Here is a 22,605-nt window from a genome sequence, read left to right as displayed (position 1 = left end):
ATATCAGGGTCCCTTCAGCAGAATCTTTCTGGCATGTGCATTAGTATCTAGGTTTGGTGGCTGATGATGGGATGGATTCCCGGATGGGGTAGTCTCTGGATAGTCATGTTTTATTTTTAACAAATTTATTTTTAGCATCAGTTGATGTGATCATATGCTTTTTCATGTTTATCTCTTTACTCTGGTAGGTTGCAGTGATCAACTCTCAAATTCTGAACTGGTCTAGATTTTCTGAAATAAACCCTACTTGGCTATGGTATATTATTTGAATACTGCTTAACTCTATGAGAAAATGCTTGCTTAATTTTTCTGTGTTCCCAGGGATATGGTGTATAGTTCTCCTTTTGCACTGTATTTGTCTGTTTTAGGTATCAGGCTAATGTGGCCCCACAACATAAATTGGGATATGTTCTCTACTCTTCTTTATGTATTTAGTATTAGTTATTTTCATTTACTTTTGGTAGAATTCTCCAGTGAAACTATCTAGATCATGATGGGAGGGGAGGCCCTTGGTCCTGTGGAGGTTTGATGCCCCAGCGTAGGGGGATACTGGAGCAGTGGGGTGGGAGAGGGTGGGTGGGTGGGGGAGCACCCTCATACAGGCAAAGCGGAGGGGGAGGGCAGATGTGGGGTGGGGAGGGTTGGTGGAGTGATAACCAGGAAATGGGATATCATTTGAGATGTAAACAATGGAATGATTAATAAATACAAAAAATTAAAAGAAGACTTTTTTTCAGAAATCTTTATATTGTGTCATTTAATGAGGCTGTTTTAGATTATATATTTCATATTAAGTGAACTGTAATACGTCATGAAATTGTTCAGTTTGGTCTACATTGCCAAGTTAATGTTATTCATAGTGTACGGGCTAGTTTTATGTCAACTTGACACAGACTAAAGTCACCTGAGAAGTGGGAACATGTATTAAGCAAATGTTTCCATAAGATTAGGCTGTAGGCAAACCTATGGGGTCTTAACTAGTGAGTGATGGGGGAGGGCCCAGTCCATTGTGGATGGACTGATGGTCCTGGATTCTATAAGAAAGCAAGCTGAACAAGTCATGGGAAGCAAGCCAGTAAGCAGCACCCCTCCGAGGCCTCTGCATCAGTTCCTGCCTTCAGGTTTTTGCCCTGTTTGAGTTCCTGTCCTAGCTTTCTTTGGTAATGAACAGCAGTATGAAGTGTAAGCCAAATATATCCTTTCTTCCCCAACTTGCATTTTTGTTTAAAAAATTATATTTTAGATAATACTAAAGGTACCTTTATTGAGAAGCTGCCTTTGGGTGAGCTCACTGACTCCAAGGATTGAGGCTGGGGGAGTCATCATGGGGAGAGAGGAGAGGGTGGGGAGAAAGAGAAAGGGCTTGTGTGCATAAAGATGAGAAGAGCCCCAACTTGCTTTTTTGTCATGGTGTTTCATCACATCAATAGTAACCCTAACTATTGTGCTAGGGACACATATTGTTCCCTGATTGTTCTATAGATGTTTCTGGGGTTTTATAGTGATATCTACTTCATTATCATCATCATCATCATCATCATTACATTTCATTCCTTTTTTTTTTGTTTTTGTTTTGTTTTGTGTTTTTTTCGAGACAAGGTTTCTCTGTGTAGCCCTGGCTGTCCTGGAACTCTGTAGACCAGGCTGGCCTTGAACTCAGAAATTGGCCTGCCTCTGCCTCCCCTGTGTTGGGATTAAAGGCGTGCGCCACCACACCTGGCTACATTTATTCCTAATAATTCCTAATAATTAGGAACAAATTTCATTCCTAATAATTCCTAGTAATTTTTGTCAGACATGCTAGGGGTTGTGAGGAGGGTTTTTTGTTATTTATTTTTTGACATAGGGTCTTATTATTTAGTCCTGACTGTTTTGGAAGTCACGATGTAGAGCATGCTGACATAGAACTCACAGAGAACTGCCTGCCTCTGTCTCTCCTGGGTTCAAAGGCATATGTCACTATGCCTGACTGGTGGATTTTTTTTCATATAAGCATTTTTATTTGTTTTTTAATTATCTGTTTATTCTACTTATTTTATCATTTCTCTGATTTTCATATTACTGATTTCTGTTCCTATATTTTATTTCTATCCTTCTTGATTTCTTTTTTCCTCAGCTCAACCACAAACTCAAGTGAAGGGATACGTATTATTGTTGAAAACTATATATGGTACCCACTCATATTATTTTGTCAGATGTGTATTAGTAGCAATTATTTAAGTATAGACACTGACATTTACAAAAATTGTACCAAAAGAAGTTCTTTCCAAAATAAGGTAATGAGAGTGGTTGGTTTTTCTTGGCTTGTGGCTTATGATGTTACTTAGCGACCTTAAGTATTTCTGTAACCAAGTTCTTATTTTAAATGGACTCAGAAACTCCCTGATATTCATCATGGTATTTTGACCCTATGAACTCAGTAGGGTCATTTTCAAGTAGAGCCTACTTTCTTACTTGTTCCTTATTTCTTAACTGCTGATGAGTGTAGGCAGTTGCTCAGAAGTGGTAGTAAGGCAGATCTCAGAGTTCTTCTATAAATAACTAGATGTTAGCTGTGATTTCTTTCATTTGAGGGGGAAGTGGGGGAGACAGTGTATCTCTATGAAGCCCCAGCTGTCCTGAAACTTACTGTGTAGACCAAGCTGGCCTTAAACTCACAGAGATCCACCTGTTTCTGCCTCCAGAGTAATGGGATTAAATGTGCCCCATGTCTGGTAAGCTGTGTTTCTTGACCACGGCTAACTTCAAGTCTTTTTATGAAGAAAAACTATGAGTATAATTACATTCCAAAGCCAGCTCACTTGTGTCTATAATAAGACCAATTTATATTTTAAATTAGTATTTTGATATTTTAAAATGTAATGGGAAATGCTCAAATATTTTAGTTAATATATAAACTGCTATTCTTAGTCTCTAGAGTAAGTGCTGTTATTTACAAAGGACATAACTTTAACAACTTAGAGGGGTTATGGAATTTTTTCAACAGATGAACATTTTATGTATCACAAAAACCTTGTGGTGGTATAATGGCCATTCTCTTGGAGCACAGTGGGTAGGGAGGCAGTGAAGCCCACAGGGAAGTAATAGTCATTCAAGGGCAAGTACAAACACTCTGGTGTTAATTGTATCACGCTGAGAAATTATGGCAACATTCTCTTAAAGATAGCATAAGGAGTACAGATAAGAAGAAATCTTGGGTTCTTTATGTAACAGTGTTTGTGACTTCTTTTTTAAAAATTATAAATAGATTCTTTTTATTGGATATTTTCTTTATTTATATTTCAAATGTTATCCCCTTTCCAGGTTCTCCCTCCGGAAACACCATATCGCACCCACCCTCCCCTTTGCCTCTAAGAGGGTTCTCCCCTACCCATCCACCCACTCCCATCTTCCCGCCCTGGCATTCCCCTACACTGAGGCATCGAGGAGTGCTCATCCTACTGATGTCCAACTCTGCTACATATGCAGCCATGTGTACTCTTTGGTTGATGGCACAGTCCCTGGGAGCTCCTGGGTGGTGGTGGTCTGGCCTATTGACACTGTTGCTCCCTCCATTGGGCTGCAAATCCCTTCAGCTCCTTCAGTCCTTTCTCCAACTCGTCCATTGGGGACCCTGAACTCAGTGGAGTGGTTGGCTGTGAGTATCCACCTCTGTATTTGTCAGACTCTGGCAGAGCCTCGCAGGAGACAGCCATATCAGGCTGCAATCAGCAAGCTTTTCCCAGCATCCACAATACCATCCAGGTTTGGTGACTATATGGGATGGATCTGCAGGTGGGGTAGTCTCTGTATAGCCTTTCCTTCAGTCTCTGCTTCACACTTTGTCTCCATATTTCCTCCTATGAGTATTTTGTTCCCCTGTCTAAGAAGAACTGAAGCACACTCTGGTCTTCCTTCTTCTTGGGCTTCATATGGTCTGTGAATTGTATCTTGGGTATTTTGAAATTTTAGGCTAATATTCACTTATCAGAGAGTGCATACCATGTGTGATATGTGACTGGGTTACTTCACTCAGGATGATATTTTCTAGTTCCATCCACTTGCCTGCAAATTACATGAAGTCATTGTTTTTAATAGCTGAGTAGTATTCCATTGTGTAAATGTACTACATTTTCTGTATCCATCGCTCTGTTGAGGGACATCTGTGTTACTTGCAGCTTCTGGCTATTATAAACATGGTTGCTAAGAACATAGTGGAGCATGTGTCCTTATTACATGTTGGAGCATCTTCTGGGTATATGTCAGGGGTGGTATAGCTGGGTCCTCACGTAGTGCTATGTCCAATTTTCTGAGGAATCCCCAGACTGATTTCCAGAGTGGTTGTACCAGCTTGCAATCCCACCAGCAATGGAGGAGTGTTCCTCTTTCTCCACATCCTCACCAGCATCTGCTGTCACCTGAGTTTTTGATCTCAGCATTCTGACTGATGTGAGGTAAAATCTCAGGGTCATTTTGATTTGCATTTCCATGATGACTAAGAATGTTGAACATTTGTTTAGGTGCTTCTCAGCCATTTGAGTTTCTGAAATTGAGAATTCTTTGTTTAGCTTTGTTCCTCATTTTTAAATAGGGTTATTTGTTTCTCTGGAGTCTAACATTTTGATTCCTTTGTATATATAGGATATTAGCCCTCTATGGGATGTAGGATTGGTGAAGATCTTTTCCCAATCTGTTAGTTGCAATTGTGCCCTATTGACAGTGTCCTTTGCCTTACAGATGCTTTGCAATTTGATGAGGTCCCATTTGTCTATTCTTGATCTTAGAACATAAGCCATTGGTGTTTTGTTCAGGAACTTTTCCCTGTGCCCATGTGTTCGAGGCTTTTCCCCTCTTTCTCTTTTATTAGATTCAGTGTATCTGGTTTTATGTGGAGGTACTTGATCCACTTGGACTTGAGATTTGTACAGGGAGTAAGTGTGGATCAATTTGCATTCTTCTACATACTGACCTCCAGTGGAACCAGCACCATTTGTTGAAAATGCTGTCTTTTTTGTTTTTGTTTTGTTTTGTTTTTGTTTTTGTTAGATTTTTCAAGACAGGGTTTCTCTGTATAGCTTTGGCTGTCCTGGAACTCACTCTGTAGACCAAGCTGGCCTCAAACTCAGAAATCCACCTGCCTCTGACTCCCAAGTGCTGGGATTAAAGGTGTGCAGCACCATTGCCCAGCTGAAAATGATGTCTTTTTTCCACTGGATGGTTTTATCTCCTTTGTCAAAGATCAAGTGACCATAGGTGTGTGGTTTCATTTCTGGGTCTTCAATTCTATTCCATTGATCTGTATGCCTGTCTCTGTACCATGCGTTTTTTTTTTTTTTCTTTTTTAATCACTATTGCTCTACAGTATAGTACAGCTTGAAGTCAGGGATGGCAATTACCCCAGAAGTTCTTGTATTGTTGAGAATGGATTTTGGTGTCCTGGGTTTGTTTGTTCGTTTATTATTCCAAATGAATTTGAGAGTTGCTCTTTCTAACTCTATGAAGAATTGAATTGGAATTTTAATGGGGATTGCTTTGAATCTGTACGTTATTTTTCACAAGATGGCCATTTTCACTATATTAATCCTGCCAATCCACAAGCATGGGAGATCTTTCCATCTTAAGTCTTCTTCAGTTTTTTTCCTTCAGAGACTTGAAGTTCTTGTCGTACAAATCTTTCACTTGTTTGGTTAGAGTCACACCAAGATATTTATATTGTTTGTGACTATTGTGAAGGGTGTTGTTTCCCTAATTTCTTTCTCAGCCCACTTATCCTTTGAGTATATGAAGGCTACTGATAAGTTTGAGTGAATTTTATATCAGGCCACTTTGCTGAAGTTGATCAGCTATAGGAGTTCTCTGGTGGAATTTTTGGGGTCACTTAAGCATACTATCATATCATCTGCCACTAGTGGTATTTTGACTTCTTCCTTTCCAATTTGTATCCCTTTGACCTCCTTTTGTTGTCTAATTGCTCTAGCTAGAACTTCAAGTACTATATTAAATAGATAGGGAAAGAGAGGACAGCCTTTTCTAGTCCCTGATTTTAGTGGGATTGCTTCAAGTTTCTCTCCGTTTAGTTTGATGTTGGCTACTGGTTTGCTGTATATTGCTTTTATTATGTTTAGGTAAGGGCCTTGAATTCCTGATCTTTCCAAGACTTTTAACATGAAGGGATTTTGAAATTTTAAAATGCTTTTTCAGAATCTAGTGAAATGATCATGTGTTTTTTCTTTGAGTTTGTTTATGTAGTAGTTTATGTTGATGGATTTCCGTATATTGAACCATCCCTGCATCCCTGGGACAAAGCCTACTTGATTGTGGTGAATGATTGTTTTGATGTGCTCTTGGATTTGGTTTGGGAGAATTTTATTGAGTATTTTTTGTATCAATATTCATAAGGGAAATTGGTCTGAAAGTCTCTTTCTTTGTTGGGACTTTGTGTAGTTGTGGTATCAGTGTAACTGTGGCTTCAGAGTCTGAATTGGGTAGTGTTCCTTCTGTTTCTATTTTGTGGAATAGTTTGAAGAGGTATTAGGGCTTCTGTGAGGCCTGATCGAATTCTGCACTAAACCCATCTGGTCCTGGGCTTTTTTTTTTTTTGGTTGGAAGGCTTTTTGTTTTCATTTCATAGTTCTTTTTTATTAGATATTTTCTTTATTTACATTTCAAATTTTATCCCCTTTCTTCATTTCCCCTCCTGAAACCCCTCATCCTATCCCTTCCCCTTGCTCACTAATACACCCACTCCTGCTTCCCTGTCCTGGCATTCTCCTACACTGGGGCATCGAGCCTTCACAAGACCAAGGGCCTTTCCTCTCATTGATGTCCCACAAAGCCATCCTCTGCTATATCTGTGGCTCAAGCCAAGGGTCCCTCCATGTGTACTCTTTGGTTGGTGGTTTAGTCCCTGGGAGCTCTGGGGGTAGTGGTTGGTTTGGTTAGGAGACTTTTAATGACTGCTTCTATTTCTTTAGTGGTTATGGAACCATTTAGATGGTTTATCTGATCCTCTTTTAACTTTAGTATTTGGTATCTGTCTAGAAAATTGTCCATTCCATCCAGATTTTTCAGTTTTGTTGAGTATAGGCTTTTTTTTAGTAAAATCTGATAATTTTTTGAATTTCATTGTTTTCTGTTGTTATATATACCTTTTCATTTATGATTTTGCTAATTTGTATACTGTCTCTGTGACCTCTAGTTTGTCTGGCTAAGGGTTTATCTGTCTTGTTGATTTTCTCAAAGAACCAGCTCCTGGTTTTGTTGATTCTTTGTATAGTTCCTTTTGTTTCTCCTTGGTTGATTTCAGCCCCAAGTTTGATTATTTTCTGCTTTCTACTCCTCTTGGGTGTATCTGCTTCTTTTGTTCTAGACCTTTCAGGTGTTGTCAAGATGCTAGTGTATGCTTTCTCCAGTTTCTTTTTGGAGGCACTCAGAACTATGAGTTTCCCTCTTAACACTGCTTTCATTGTGTCCCATAAGTTTGGGTATGTTGTACCTTCATTTTCATTAAATTCTTTAAAAAATTAATTTACTTTTTTCCTTGACCTTATAATTGAGTAGAGTGCTGTTCAACTTCCATGTATATGTGGGCTTTCTGTTGTTTTTGTTGCTCTTGAAGACCAGCCTTAGTCTGTGGTGATCTGATAGGATACATGGGATTATTTCAATCTTCTTTTATTTGTTGAGGCCTGTTTTGTGACCGATTATATGGTCAGTTTTGGAAAAGTTAACATGATTTACTGAGAAGAAGGTATATTCTTTTGCTTTAGGATGAAATGTGCTATAGATATAGGTTAAATTCATTTTGTCCATAATGTCTATTAGTTACACAGTGTCACTGTTCAGTTTCTGTTTCCATGATCTGTCCATTGATGAAAGTGGGGTGTCGAAGTCTCCCACTATTATTGTGTGAGGTGCAATGTGTGCTTTGAGCTTTACTAAAGTTTCTTTTATGAGTGTGGGTATCCTTGAATTTGAAGCATATATGTTCAGAATTGAGAGTTCATCTTGGTAGATTTTTCCTTCGATGAGTTTGAAGTGTCCTTCCTTAACCTTTTTGATAATTTTTGGTTGAATGTCAATTTTATTTGGTATTAGAATGGCTAGTCCTGCTTGTTTCTTGGGACCATTTTCTTGGAAAATTGTTTTCCATCCCTTTACTCTGAGTAAGTGTCTGTCTTTGTCACTGAGGTGCGTTTCCTATATGCAGCAAAATGCTGAGTCCTGTTTCTGTATCTAGTGTGTTAGTCTATGTCTTTTTATTGGGGGAATTGTGTCCATTGATGTTAAGAGCTATTAAGGAATAGTGATTGTTGCTCCCTGTTATTTTTGTTGTTAGAGGTGGAATTATGTTTATGTGGCTATCTTCTTTTGGGTTTCTTGAAAAACGATTACTTTCTTGCTTTTTCTATGATGTAGCTTCCCTACTTGTGTTGGAGTTTTCTATCTATTATTCTTTGTAGGGCTGGATTTGTGGAAAGATATTGTGTAAATTTGGTTTTGTCATGGAGTATCTTGGTTTCTCTATCTATGGTAATTGTGAATTTTGCTGGGTATAGTAGTCTGGGCTGGCATTTGTGTTCTCTTAGTTCTGTATGACATCTGTCCAGGATCTTCTAGCTTTCACAGTCTCTGGTGAGAAGTCTGGTATAATTCTGATAGGTCTGCCTTTATATGGTACTTGACCTTTTTCCCTTACTGCTTTTAATATTCTTTCTTTGTTTTACACATTTGGTGTTTTGATTATTATTGTGATGTAAGGAATTTCTTTTCTGGTCCAATCTATTTGGAATTCTGTAGACTTCCTGTATGTTCATGGGCATCTCTTTGTTCTTGTCAGGGAAGTTTTCTTCTATAATTTTGTTGTAGATATTTACTGGCCCTTTAAGTTGGAAATCTTTACTCTCTTCTATACCTATTATCCTTGGGTTTTGTTTTCTCATTGTGTCCTGGATTTCCTGGATGTTTTGGGTTAGGAGCTTTTTGCCTTTTGCATTTTCTTTGACTGTTGTGTCAATGTTTTCTATGGTATCTTTTACACCAGAGATTTTCTCTTCTATCTCTTGTATTCCATTGGTGATGCTTGTATCTATGACTCCTGATCTCTTTCCTAGGTTTTCTAACTCCAAGGCTGTCTCTCTTTGTGATTTCTTTATTGTTTCTATTTTTATTTTTAGATTCTGGATGGGTTTTGTTTAGTTCCTGTTTGGTTGTGTTTTTCTGCAACACTTTAAGGGATCTTTGTGTTTCCTCTTTAAGGGCTTCTACCTGTTTACCTGTGTTGTCTTATATTTCTTGAAGGGAGTTATTCATGTCCTTCTTAAAGTCCTCTATCATCATCATGATATGTGATTTAAATTGGAGTCTTTCGTTTCTGGTGTGTTGGGATATCCAGGGCTTGCTGTGGTAGGAGAACTAGGTTCTGATGATGCCAAGTAGCCTTGGTTTCTGTTGCTTATGTTCTTTCCCTTGCTTCTTGCCATCTGGCTATCTGTGGTGTTAGCTGGTCTTGCTGTCTCTGACTGGCTTGTCCCTCCTGCAAGCCTGTTTGTTAGTACTCATGAGAGACAGTTCTCTCTGAGAGGAATTTGGGTACAGAGCACTTTGGCACACGTTCAGCTCTGGTGTGTAGATGGAACCTGTAAGTATCCTGTCCTTGGCTGTTCATTGGTTCCTGTGTCCTGATGGCTCTTGACATGTCCCTCTTTGGCCAGGAATTTGAGCAGAAATCGTGGTCTTACCTGTGCTCACAGGTGTGTTGGTACTCCTGGGAGACCAGCTCTCTTCCAGTGTCAGTTGTTTATGGAGAGCTGTGCCACACGGTCTGTTCTGGGTGCTGTAGCACAGGATCAGCCCCGGGCTCAGATGGAATCCTGAAGGATCCTGTCCCAAGGCTGCTCCTCCTCAGTTCCTATGTCCTGAGGGCTCCAGGTGGGTTCTTCAGGACAGCACAGAAATGGTGGTCTTGTGCTCACGGCCATATCCACAATCTTGGGAATCCCACTTTCTCCGAGTTTGTATTTGGGTATGGAATGCTGTGGCACAGGATCAGCTCTGGGTGCTATGTCACAGGATTAGCCCTGGGCTCAGTTGGAAACCGGAAGAATCCTGTCCCATTTTGTTCCTCAGTTCCTGTGTCCTAAGGGTTCCAGGCAGGTCCTTCCAAGCAGAAGTGGTGGTCTTCCTTGTGCTCACAGGTGTGTCTGCACTTCTGGGAGACCAGCTCTCACCTGGCAGGACTTGATATTTTCTAAGATGCAAAATTATACTTAGAAATAGTATCTTAGCAGGAAGAACTTGGGTCCCCGAGTCTATAGGTCTATGTTGCAATGGTGTTTCTACTATTCTTACCGTTATGGCTGTTGGCAAGTCATTTTACCTCCACTTCTCAGTTTTCTTCCCAATTAAATAATGACAATCATAGTGTAGTGATACAATGTGATTAGAAGTAAATATGATGAAGAATTCTTATACTAGGGGTTTTGTGGTGCAACTTTGTGGCAGAATGTTTGCCTAGTATATGCAGAACTCTGGTTTCCTTTCCTTTTCTTTTTTCTTTTTTTCTCAAGACAGGGTTTCTCTGTGTAGCCTTGGCTGTCCTGGAACTCACTTTGTAGACCAGCCTGGCCTCGAACTCAGAGATCTGCCTGCCTCTGCCAACCAAGTGCTGGGATTAAAGGCGTGTGCCACCATGCCCTGCAGAACTCTGGTTTCTATTCTCTTGGTCAACCACTACCTTCAGAAATTCCCACTACCTCCAGAAAGCATTTACTCATTAAATATTTGTCCAATATATGGACTCACTAAATTTTAGTTCTCAAATTATCTGTTATTAATATTATTATTATCACTCAAGCAACAACATATCTTATATTCAATAAATCCTGTCTTGTTTTTCTATTGTTTTTTATAGTAATTTATGGTTTAAGCCATATTCTCATTTTGACCATGTAATTAATTGAAAGTGTCACCTATGATGAGTATTGATCTCTTGCATTTTTCAAGGGATACAATATAATGAGAATTTGAGCATTGTCTAGCACAATGTTTCTCAGTTTTTTCAACTAACTGTAGGGAGTGGTTGTAATGCTGTGATCAGGAATCTGCATGGGACCATTGGAGGTCCTGTTCTCCAGTTGGTTCTTGATCAATCAATCAATAAAGATGCTCGTGGCCAATAAACTAGATGGAATAGGCAGGACTTCCAGTTTTCCCACAGGCAGGCTAGCAGACACAGAAGAGAAGAATTCACCATGCTTCAGAGGGAGAAAAAGCCACCAGCCATGTGANATCTAGGGTGGAGTGGCCATTGGCCACCTCCCTGACTGGGCCTGGGATAACAGGTGAGAGGTTAGAAATGGAACTAAGCTGAGGGCAGATTTAGAGTGTTGAGCTGGGACTAAAGGTAACTGAGCAACTGAAGCTGAGAGCAGATTTGGGGTGTTGAGCTGGGAGTGAAAAGAAGGATGTGATAGTCCAGGAAGGCTTAGAAGAGCCTGGCCATTGAGCTAAACCATATAAAAAAATAAGCTAATGTTTGTGTGTGTCTTTCATCCTCAGGTCTGAGGGAACCTTGGTGGGGCTGGTAGCACAGGCCATCTGGGACTTAAAGTGGGTAACAAAAACTACATGCTACAACTAACTGCAGTGAAATTTTAGTACCACAGATCTGCTATATCTTCATGATCTATAATGCTTTGGATGGCTTCAAATTTATCCAATGTGCATTTTAGGGGTTGTTTGTATGTGTGTGTGTGTTCAACAAGAACCAGTTTTCATACCCACAGGGATAACATTACCTCATTGAGAGTACATAATTTAGTGCAGTGTTTTCAACTAAGGGCAATTTCTCTACCTGGGGAAACATCTGTGAAAATCTGGAAATGTTTTAAGCCGAAAAAGAAAACTGTCTCTCTCTTTTTTTAAACCAAACGTTCTATTTACTGGATGGGGGGGGGGAGATGGGGTAGTTGCTGTTGGCACCCTGTAAGTAGAAAGCAGTTATGTTAGTAAACATTCTACAGTGCACAGGAGAATGGTTCCCCAACAGAGAATAATTGCGGATTCAAATGTTCATAGTGGTGATTTTGAAAAACCTGTTGTAGCATGATGGTGAAGTTCAATGTTGTCTCAATAATCTAGAAATCATTAAGGAAAATGAAAGGACATATCATTAAGGAAAATGAAAGGACATATCAAACCAGTAGCCCCAAAGCAAAAAGAAGAGCCAGAGTTGGGTTCCTGGCCTTCAGTTTGAAGTTGTGAACAATGTTGTTTGCTTATCTTAAAAAAAATAATGACCATTTTTGTCTTCTCAATATTGTTGATTTTCAGTAATATAGTGGGTTTTGTTCTTACTGTTAATCATCTATAAGTTATGCACTTATTCTAAATATATGTTCATTGTTTAGTAACAATTTTCTGTTTTTTATGGACGTATCTTGCTTTATGAAACAGATGAGCTCCAGAAATATTTGTAGATTAAATTATATACTGTACACTTATTCATCTGACTTTATTGTATTATATTTTGAGAAGCTTAACATTATTATCAATTGTTCCTCATGACCTAGCTTCTTACATTGTTGCTTTAAATTTAGCAACCTCTCTGCCTCTTGGGTTTTAGAGAATGGGGATAACCAAAGATAGTTATGCAGCTGCATGGTTGCCACTTCCCTAATGTTTTCAAGACTTTGGATTCCATCCTCAGTACTGTAACAAAAAAGGGACTATGACCTTCTGGAGAAGGTGAGATAGCCCTTCTTCCTGGTATGGTCCAGGCGAGATGCCATAGATCTTGGTAGTTGTGTTGTCCCATCACATTCACATTTCCTTCTTCTGCTGCCCAGAGTTGGTGTGGAGGAGCTCTCTGAAGAGGACCAGAATGAGCACCGATGGCAGTACTTCAGGTGACACAGGGACTACTCAGAAAATAATCCACTGATCTTTGCTTTTCTCTTCTATCTAACTTGAATGATTTCTGTTTATGCTGTTTGCTTTTTTCCTTCCAGAATGCACCAAATCTTACCCCATGGGCAACAGGAAAATAATTTTTAATAATTTTTCTGTCCTTCCTCCATGTTGATTTGCATGTTAATGTTATTGAAGTGCTTTTTTCCCCACATTTTGAACCATGTGTTTTCAACCCCACAGCCTGAATTAGTGTCTTTTTTTTTTTTTACAACTGAATGAGCTATGTTTTAAAGACGGCTCATTTTCAGAGCCACCTATACTTTTCCTAGAAAACCCTGCTTCTGAACTAGTACATAAGGCTTGTACCTAATACAGAGAACTAAAATTTGATATTTCAGTCTTAACTAGAGCATAACTATATGGTCTTAATTAAATGCTAGTGTTGTGATACATATATCTCCCTTCCCTTTTCCTTTGAGAAGGGGACGTTCCCCCTGGGTGTCACAGCCTCCCACCCCCCTGCTCATCAAGTTACTGCAGGACTAGGTTCATTCTCTCCCTCTGAGGCAAGACAAGGTTGTCCAGATAGGGGAACTGTATTCATAGGCAGACAACAGTGTCAGGGACAGCTTCCAGTCCAGCTGTTGGAGGATCTGCATGAAAATCAAGCTGCACATCTGCCACATATGTGTATGAAGGCATAGGTCCAGCCCACACTAGCTCTTTGGTAGGTGATTCAGTCTCTGGGAGCTCCCAAGGGTCCAGGTTAGTTGACTCTGTTGGTCTTCCTATAGAGTCTTGTTCAGGTTCCTTAATCCTTTCCCCCAACTTGTCCACAAGACTTCTCAAGCTGCATCTAATGTTTGGCTGTGGGTATCTGCATCTATTTCCATTGGCTTCCGATTGGAGCCTCTCAGAGGACAGTTATGCCAGGTTCCTGTCTCTACTGGCTGTGCCTCAGTGTTATATATTTTTAATTATATATTTGTGTATCTATACTTTCTCACAATGGTTTAGATGACATGAACATTTTTTTAAATAAACAAAAGGATGAAGTTTTCACTAACACAGTTTGTTTCTTGGCCTACATCCAACTGTATGATACCATTGTGTTTAAAGGTGGTGATGTAGGAGCAAAATAAAAACCTTCAGTGTTCGTTCTTGCCTTTCTGGATCTCCAGGTGGTATGCTTTCTTCCTGGTCTGATCTGTAGATCCATTCATTGCAAAATTGGCTTGAACTCAGAACTTGTGAAAATACTCTGCTCACTAAAAACAAGGTGAAGGAACCAATATCTATAAGTGGAGTATGGGTCTTGTAATATAGCCCAGATATATTCTGTAATGTCATGCATAAAATTCATGGAAGTGTTGAAGTATCTCATTGGATTCATTCTTATTACTGTTACAATGTGCATATATGAATGCTTGTGCATGTATGTGCATGCACTCACACACACATACACATTTACTAGTAGAGTTACTAGTAGCCTCTTTCTACTGAAGTGTCCTGCCTTCAAGGAAGAATTTTTTTTTAGGCCAGGATTACTTGGGACACAAGATAATTAAGATTATAATCTGGTGCTCAAGATTTATATGAAGAGTCATGTCTCATATTCTTCAAATTAAACAGAACTTTGATTATTCATGTTTTAAAATTACTGGTTTCTAGAAATATGTATCAGTGGTAAAAAGCATGCTTAATGTGCTTGAGGCCCTGGATTTAATATATAGAACTTCCTAAAAAAGTATTGGTTAAGATAAATTTTTGTCTGAGATTTGATGGCATTTTTCATTAATTATAGTAGACAAGTTATTGTTCTAGAATGAAAGTTATTAACTTTGGGGTATTTATTACAAAGAAAACACATCCATTGGACTTCTTCCTGTTATCATTTGGCATAGAATTTCCACATTTGTCTCATTTTTAATGGATCTAAGGATAATTCAGTTCGTTCTGGAGGAAAAGACTACTATGTCGACTGTGTGTGTGCTCCTTCTAAATGTATTTGAACACTGACATGTAATATAATAAAGCTCCAGGGTTTCTGTAACATCCCAGGTGTAACAAGTCAGGAGATAAATACATTTTAAACAGTTGCCAAAACCAGCAATTTGAAAACGCTAAGTCTTGTGGGGCTCCGAATCTGCAATCAAATGCCTGTATCTGTTCTTTCTTGCCGTTTAGCACCATTACAAGTGTCCTGGCTCATTGCTTTACTCTTATTCACAGAGACCAGTTTGGTTATGGGCTCTGCCCCAAGGGTGGAGGCCTTTTTAGGAATCCCAGCATGCTGTGTGTCATTCTTGAGCACTGGTCCAAGGGCCCTTCCAAATGCCAGAAAAGTAATTACTAAATCACTCTAAAATAAACAGCCTCAAATGGGGGAAAATACAGAATAACTCTTGTGTCATGGCCCCCGTATGTCTTGTAGGAGTAATTTATAAAACCATGGTAAGCTGAAGAGCAGGTATTTATTTCTCTTCTTGAATTTGACTACCTTAGTACCTTATATTAGTAGCTGGCACCTCCATAAGACCCCATGAGTCAGACTGGAAGAAGCCAGGCAGTTCCCTAGGCACTGCACAGTCAGACTCTATGCATCTCAGACGTGTGGTAGACAGTGAGGGGCTCCAGTGAAGATTGCATCTTCCACACAGAAGTTTGATGTAGGTAAGGAAATCAGATATTGAATAGCAATGTCTCTAGAGCTTCAAGTCATCATGGAGTGGCACAACTAGATCTAAATATAGCTGCATTGCTTAGCACTTCATTAACTGTCTGAGTTAACTCAAGACTTTCTCTGTGCCCATTACTTTTAGGAGAAAACAATTTCAGCAAAAGTATTTCTGAAATTATCAAGAAGAAAATAATTGTCCATTGCCTGTGCTTACCAATTCTAGTACCTCATGTCATGAATTTTTACAATTTATACTTTTCAGACCCTGAAATAAAATGAATTTATAAATTATGTGTATTAATCAATTAATTATAGATAGGAAAATAGGCTGATGTGCTTTTGAAACATCTGTAGCAAAGATATATTTAAATATCCTTAACTGTAATTTAAGTTTTTCTCCCAAAAGGAAAGACTGGCGCTGTGACTACCCTGGTACTATCTTGCACTCAGCAGTTCACTAGAATTTGCTACTTTTTTATCCCAGTAAGAGTCAGATGCCCTGAGTCCACTCCTAAATGCTTCTGGAGTTCAATCTCCTGTGTAATTGCACCTAAGAAAAGTAACATGAATTTTACACACACAGACTCCAACAATTTTTTTTTTGCTTATTGACATGTCTGTTTACTCTTTTGCCACAATTCACCCCTTTTTCATGGTCTCTTATAACATAGGTTTTTAAGTATTCGGGATAGTTATTATCCCAGCATTATAAAACATTAACAAAATGTCTTATAATTGGGATTTTCTGAGGTTTCATTATGGCAAGAGGCAAACAATCATCTTGTCAAAAATGCTGTAAAGTATTATTGTATGTTTCTTGTTGCATCCTTCTAGGTGGTACATGTCGTTAAGCTGTCTATTTATTAGTGACATTCCATTTAGTCACTTAGCTATCATTCAATACTGACCCCAGGTACTGAAAAAGTTACCAGTAGAGCGATCTTTGGCCACCATATGAATGGCAATATGAATTGCTGATGAGCCAGCAATGAAGTCATTCACTACTGATTACACTGGGAATAGAACACGAAGACTTTCTAATTCTCCCACTTCTTCCATTTTTCTAAGAAAATGAGTGATCTCCATAAAGAACTATAGATAGTTTGGGAAGTTATTTTACATACTGATAAAGGAAGCAGTCTCTTCAGTGTCAAGGTATTCAGTTCAAGAGAGTTTTTCATATTGTGTGGATTTGAAGTTGTGTTCCTACAGAGCCTGAACAGGGAACTGGCTGTTAGCATGGACAAAACAAAGAGTTATCAAAAAGAACAAAAAAAATGTTAACAATCTGAAAACCTGGCTGAAGTCAGGGTTGATTTAAAAATCTATACTTTCATTGTATACTTTACTTATGCTTTTCATATATGGCTATTTAAAGTTTTAATTAGCTAAAAACTAAGGTATAAAATGCAATTTCTCACTCACTACATCCCAAGTGCTCAGAGGCCACATGTGTCCAGTAGGTGCTATAGTTGGACACGTCAGATAAAGAACACTGCAGAAAGTTCTATCATGTAGACCTAGACTTTCAGGTTTTCCCATAACAAATTGTGAACATCATGAGCTTGTGGTCAAGTTAAGATAGTTCTAATTTCTAGAGTTCACCATAAAATGTTTCGAATGTAGTATTTTAGGCTCTATTTGGAATTCTGGCCCAGCCACATGGACCTAATGTGAATGATGAGTCCCATTGGTATTTCTGTGATCTGAGTTAAAATAGATCAATCTTAGCTATTATCAGTAGTTCTTTTAAAAGAGAATCAATTTAAAGTTTTGCTAGAACTCAGGTGGTAGAGGCGGGAAGGTCACCACAAGTTGAGAGCATGGTTTACACAGCAAATTCCAGGGCAGTCAAGGCTACATAGGCTACTCTGTGTCCACAAACCAAATGATTTTGTCAAATATGTTTTCTTCTTGTAGTAAAGATTCCAGAACTAGAGCTTATTTTCCTTTGGCATCTCATTACATTTAATTTTATTTTCCTTGTGATGGTACAGTGTTCCCAGTGGGTCTTCTATTTCATCTGGGCTGATATAAAGTTAGTTTACTTTATATGCACTGATGCAGAAGTCATCTAAGAAGCAAACTTCTTTGACAATCCTCAGTGCAGAGAGGAGGAATTCTTAGTGGCAGACCTGAAATATCTTATTTTTGGTTACCCCATGCCATTTAGCAGCCTTTCTGTGGCTTAGTTGAGGGCAACCATGTGACCTTACCATTCTGAGAGATACTGCTCCTCTGTGTCAGCACCCAGTAGCTCCCTTTCAGTAGATTTGTCTGCTACAAAGTAGTTTTGTGCTACTTCATAAGGTCTAATAGTAAACTCCTGTCTGTTGGCCTTATAGATGCCACCATGGATACCTTATAGAGCACCATGGACAGGATGTTTTAGTATGGATTGTATATTAAGGGAATCTGAAAACAGGTGAGAGTTGAAGAAGAGTACTAAATGCAATTTTGCCTTTAGCCATTTTCATACATTAAATTCTTTGTGTGCTCTAAGGTGACTTTTTGAGAGGCCTTTCAGCTCCTGAAGTAGATGTTCATGCATCTTTTGTTCTATGAAGTCTCTTTTCTTTAGAAAGATCCCAGGTGTTATTGGTGATGGAGAGGAAGAAGAAGAAAAATAAGTTTGCATTTGCTGCTTTGTATGTGCAGTACAGTTTCTGCTTGCTGAACTAAGACATCCTTGTACTGGATTGCAAAGTTTTCCTCTTCGAGCTTATAATGACCTGAGCTAATGAAAACTTGATGCTCTGCTACATTTTATGATGTTATTCATATATTGAGATATTGGAAGATTGAAAGGAGAACAGGATTTTACTGGTGCCTATTTTCTCTTTCACTGTTCCATGTTATCAATGTTATTTGTGTCACAATTTTCTATCTCAGAAGGTGGAGGTTAGGATATAAACAATAAACATTCATGCAGCCATAGGTAGCATATGGCAACTGTTTTAGTGCATCTCAGGAATTTATTGTAAGTGAAATTTTGCCATTCAGTTGCTCTCAAATGTGTAAGTTCTCTCAAATATATGAGTTCTCTGTTCATCTTTGTTAGGGAGGGTGTGGGAATATGAGAGCTAAAAGTATACCAAGACTCTAATGATACTGCAGGCAAGATAGGCTTTAGTGAGGACCACTATGAGTGAGGTAGAGTCTATGGTGATAGGATTTTTCAGTGGGAGGGAGTTATAGGGAATTAGGGATGAAACTTGCCAAGAGGAAATATCAGAGGTAAGGAGGTATCTTTCCTAAAGGCGGGCCATGGAGATCAGATATCACGTGGGAAGCGGTATGAGGATCAAATATCAAAGGTTCTAGATAAACCAGCTTAAGAAGATTCTTGATAAAACTTGGTGATGTAAAGGGAAGACACTCAAAAGTTAAGTTGTAGTTGGGAAGCTTATTCAAAGATGATTCAAAGTTTGGTACAGGATAAACTTCATCATTATGTATACTAATGAAGTCAGGAGAAGGGAGGCTAGAGAGATGGCTATAAGTGAAATGTTTGCTGTGTAAGCATGAGGACCTGAGTTTAATCTTCAGAACCTATGTCAAAGGCTGGATATGATGGTGCATGTTTATAATCCCAGAACTAGGGAGATGTTCAGATCTATTGGGCTTGTTGGCCAGTCAGAATAACCTAATTGGTAATTTCCAGGCCAAATGAAAGTCTCAGTCTTGAAGAACAAGGAGGATGGCTTCTAAAGAATGACACCTGTTTGCCCTCTGGCCTACACACACACACACACATACACACACACACACACACACACACACACACACACAGAAGAAGTCAGAAGAAATGTATTGATGTCACTGCTTCATTTGTATCATGAAATAAGATGTGGGATAGAAAAGTGGGAAGATGGCAGTAACGAGGCTACAGTAAATGGTAATGGTAGACTCTTTTGGTGACCATGTAGGTGTTTACTACAGATTCTTCCCATGCTTCTTTGTATACCTGTCTAATTTCACAACAAAATATTGTGGGCATCAAATAAGTTCAGGGCAGAAGTGAGGAAGTAGCCAGGCAGAAGAGAGCCATGGTTTAGTAGGGGGGACTGCTTGGTATAGGAAGGCAGATGGAAAGCTGCCAGCATGTTTCCCAGACACCTCACTGAGGGCATGAATACTTTTAACACCAGACTCTTTGCAACCTTCTGTGGTATGGATCTGATTTCTGCATGATGGGCTTACTGTACTTGAAGCTAACCACTCCTTCTGCTTTGGGAAGATATTTGCTGCCATGGGCCAAGCTAATGCTTTCTGTTTTTTTTTCTCCTTGTCTTCTTCCCTGGTGACATTTAGAGTTGGTGTTGACCCAGATCAAGACCCACCACCTAACAATGACAGCTTTCAAGTCTTACAAGGGGTAAGTCACAAAGTGCTGCTTTCTGGGAAAGGAACTTGAAAATTGATTTGAAAATTGCTAAAATTGATCATTTTCTCCAAGCCTTGTATCTGGCTTCCCTCATTACTATCTTGACAACAACCATTTAAGCTGCTTCTGTAAACACTGGTTTATAGATTAGAAGCTGAAAATTGAGTCTTAAGTGAGTTATCTAAGGTGAAATAATGAGGAAGCAATGCATTTTTTTAAACAGGTTACCAGGTGAGGAGAGATTCTAATCAAAACATCTGCATTATCAATTATTCACATTGCCTCTCGCTCTGCACTTGAGAACCTGCAAAAAAACTTAAATGAGTTGGCTTGATTGGTTTCATGCAGCATTGCTTACTGTATGTAGCCTAAGACCTGCAGGCTGCAATGTTAACAGCAACAAAAGGTACGAGTCAACTTTTGCCAGCAGTGTGGCCCCAGGAGCCTCCATCAAGTCTTGGAACCTCAACTTAGGTGCATCCAGGTACTTGACATCTACCATAGGAAAGAACTTGAGGCTGACTCAAAGCAAAGTTAGCAGGTTTGTTGATTGAGTGGAAAACAGAATGTACTAGAAGGGAGTCAAATGTGAGTGGTAGGAGAGACATACACCCAAGTGTCTCAGCAATGCTACATGTGTGATTTGGAGAGGGTGTTTAGCTGCTTCATCTGCAATACAGATTAGCTACTGGGAACAGTGTATACTGGGATACTAGTTGTCTCCAGAATTCTGTCCTTGAACTAGAAACTTCTTTGTAAATCTCACTGGCTTGAAGCTGGAGAAAGGAGTGTGAGTAAAGAGAAAATAGTCCCCAAAGGAATCTTTATACATATAGGCCACAAAGGGATTAAACATAAGGCAACAGGAATTATCTAGTTTTGGCAATCAGATGTGTGATATTTCTCAGGTGGCCTGGACAATTGTGTGGAAATTGCTGGGTGGCAGCAAGTGAGAGGTGGAAAGCAGAATTGGAGAATTAAAGGGTCTCTTTTCCCTCTCACATCCCCTCTGCTCACTGTTTAGCTTCTTGTCACAATAACAATTACAGTTAGGCTTAGTGATAAACTTGCTGTTGCTTAACCATGGAAATTTCGAGAAGCAGTTTTCTTAAATGTTGGTTCTGATGTTTCATACTTGCAGTGAGGTTAAAGCAGCCTTTTTTCTCCAGGTAGGATAAGTGAGCTGACACCCTGGACAGGTAGGTCAGTTCTGGGTTGCTGGCAGTCCAAGATGACCATGATGTGGATGGCAGTGATTTCTGCTACTTTCTTATGGCATCTGGTTTGCTTGCCTGCTTGCCTGGAACTGGGTGTGTGTCACAGCTTCCCTTGACCTCTTCGCAAGTTTCACATGAAGTCATGGAGATGTTCTGTTGGCCTTTTGAAAGCATTCAAGATTACTGTTAGGATGGAAACAGTAGGCTGACTCCTAGTGTGGTTCCCCAAGAACCCCTCTACTACTCAATCTTCACACAGAAACAGGTTTCTACACATCATCCTCACTTGGCTTTCTTGGTTCAGGGAATGAATAATGGCATGCCTGGAGTGTTCAATGACCTAGAGCAACCAAAGCAATCAGTGGGCTTCTCATTTGTTGATGAAACACACTTCTTGTGGGTTACTGTGGTTTCCCTGCTTGGTAGTGTCATGAAACTCGAATTAAAGGTGGGGGAAACCCAGAAATTTGTCTTCTTCTAAAAAGGGCAGTTCTCTTGACCTTGTTTTCTAAATAGTTGTTTATGGGTAAAGATAGAGGTATGATACAGGAAGGAAAAACATTTTCTACAATTAAAACAGTTTTCCTTACTGCTTCTAGAAGCTCAAGCTGTAAACCATATCATAGCTACAAGCTAGGAGCAGTTAGCTGAGACTTGGCTCTGTGAGAAAAGCTTATGAGTATTGTGGGCAGACTCCTACTTCATGTTTCTGGCAAGTTGGATTCATCAGAACAAAATAAGACCTGAAAACACAGTTGGTTTGTTTCTTTAGAGGTCTTGGCAATTTTGCAACCAAAACAAAAATAAGCTCAGCTGGAAGCAAGCTGCCTGGACCCAGGGTTAGTAGCTTCTCATCCTGTTAGAGAGGGGCTTTCATGCCAGACCAGACACAGCTGGGATTTCTGTTGGCCAGACATGCTGACACATCATTCTCTTTCTTCCTCAAGTTTTCCAGAAGATCACTCATTGGTAAGGCCCCTCTGGTTAACTCCGCGCATGACTGCTGCCTGTGTCACATCAGTACAGAAATGGATGTGCTAATGGAGTGTGGAGGAAAGAAAAAGTGTGTGTGTGTGTGTGTGTGTGTGTGTGTGTGTGTGTACACCTGTGTTTGTGCAGAGATAGTGAGAACCATTGAAAATCAACTGTTTAGAGTTGTATTCACAGAGAACTTTGTGAGCAAGTTGGATTCATTTTTCCCTGGAACCTCCAGTTGGCTGAAACCTGATACTTTAGCCACCCAAAATTTTAACTTCAAACACTTGCTGAAGTGACATTCTTCAGCATTACTACTCTATTACTATTCTTCACCTCCAGTTTTTCATTCCTTCATTTTTCTTTTTTCTCTTTCTTTCTTTCTTTCTTTCTTTCTTTCTTTCTTTCTTTCTTTCTTTCTTTCTTTCTTTCTTTCTTCCTTCCTTCCTTCCTTC

At 39.3% G+C, this 22,605-nt stretch overlaps 1 protein-coding gene across 3 annotated transcripts in view; it reads left to right on the top strand.

Annotated features, from left to right (window-relative positions):
• The window catches only part of Slc9a7 (solute carrier family 9 member A7), a 194,680-nt gene that overhangs the window by 140,397 nt on the left and 31,678 nt on the right, over positions 1–22,605 (top strand). For 2 of the 3 annotated variants that reach the window (XM_029534383.1, XM_021188219.1), the window contains exons 13-14: positions 12,828–12,887; positions 19,886–19,949. In XM_029534383.1, coding sequence (XP_029390243.1) covers positions 12,828–12,887; positions 19,886–19,949 — 124 coding nt within the window. The remainder of the gene's footprint in view (positions 1–12,827; positions 12,888–19,885; positions 19,950–22,605) is intronic. The other variant, XM_029534384.1, reaches the window with a different exon arrangement.

The sequence above is a fragment of the Mus pahari genome, chromosome X (assembly GCF_900095145.1).
Source record: "Mus pahari chromosome X, PAHARI_EIJ_v1.1, whole genome shotgun sequence".
In the NCBI taxonomy this organism is placed as follows: Eukaryota; Metazoa; Chordata; class Mammalia; order Rodentia; family Muridae; genus Mus; species Mus pahari.
The sequence above is the reverse complement of the archived record's forward strand: the minus strand, read 5'-3'. Positions and strand labels throughout refer to the sequence as shown.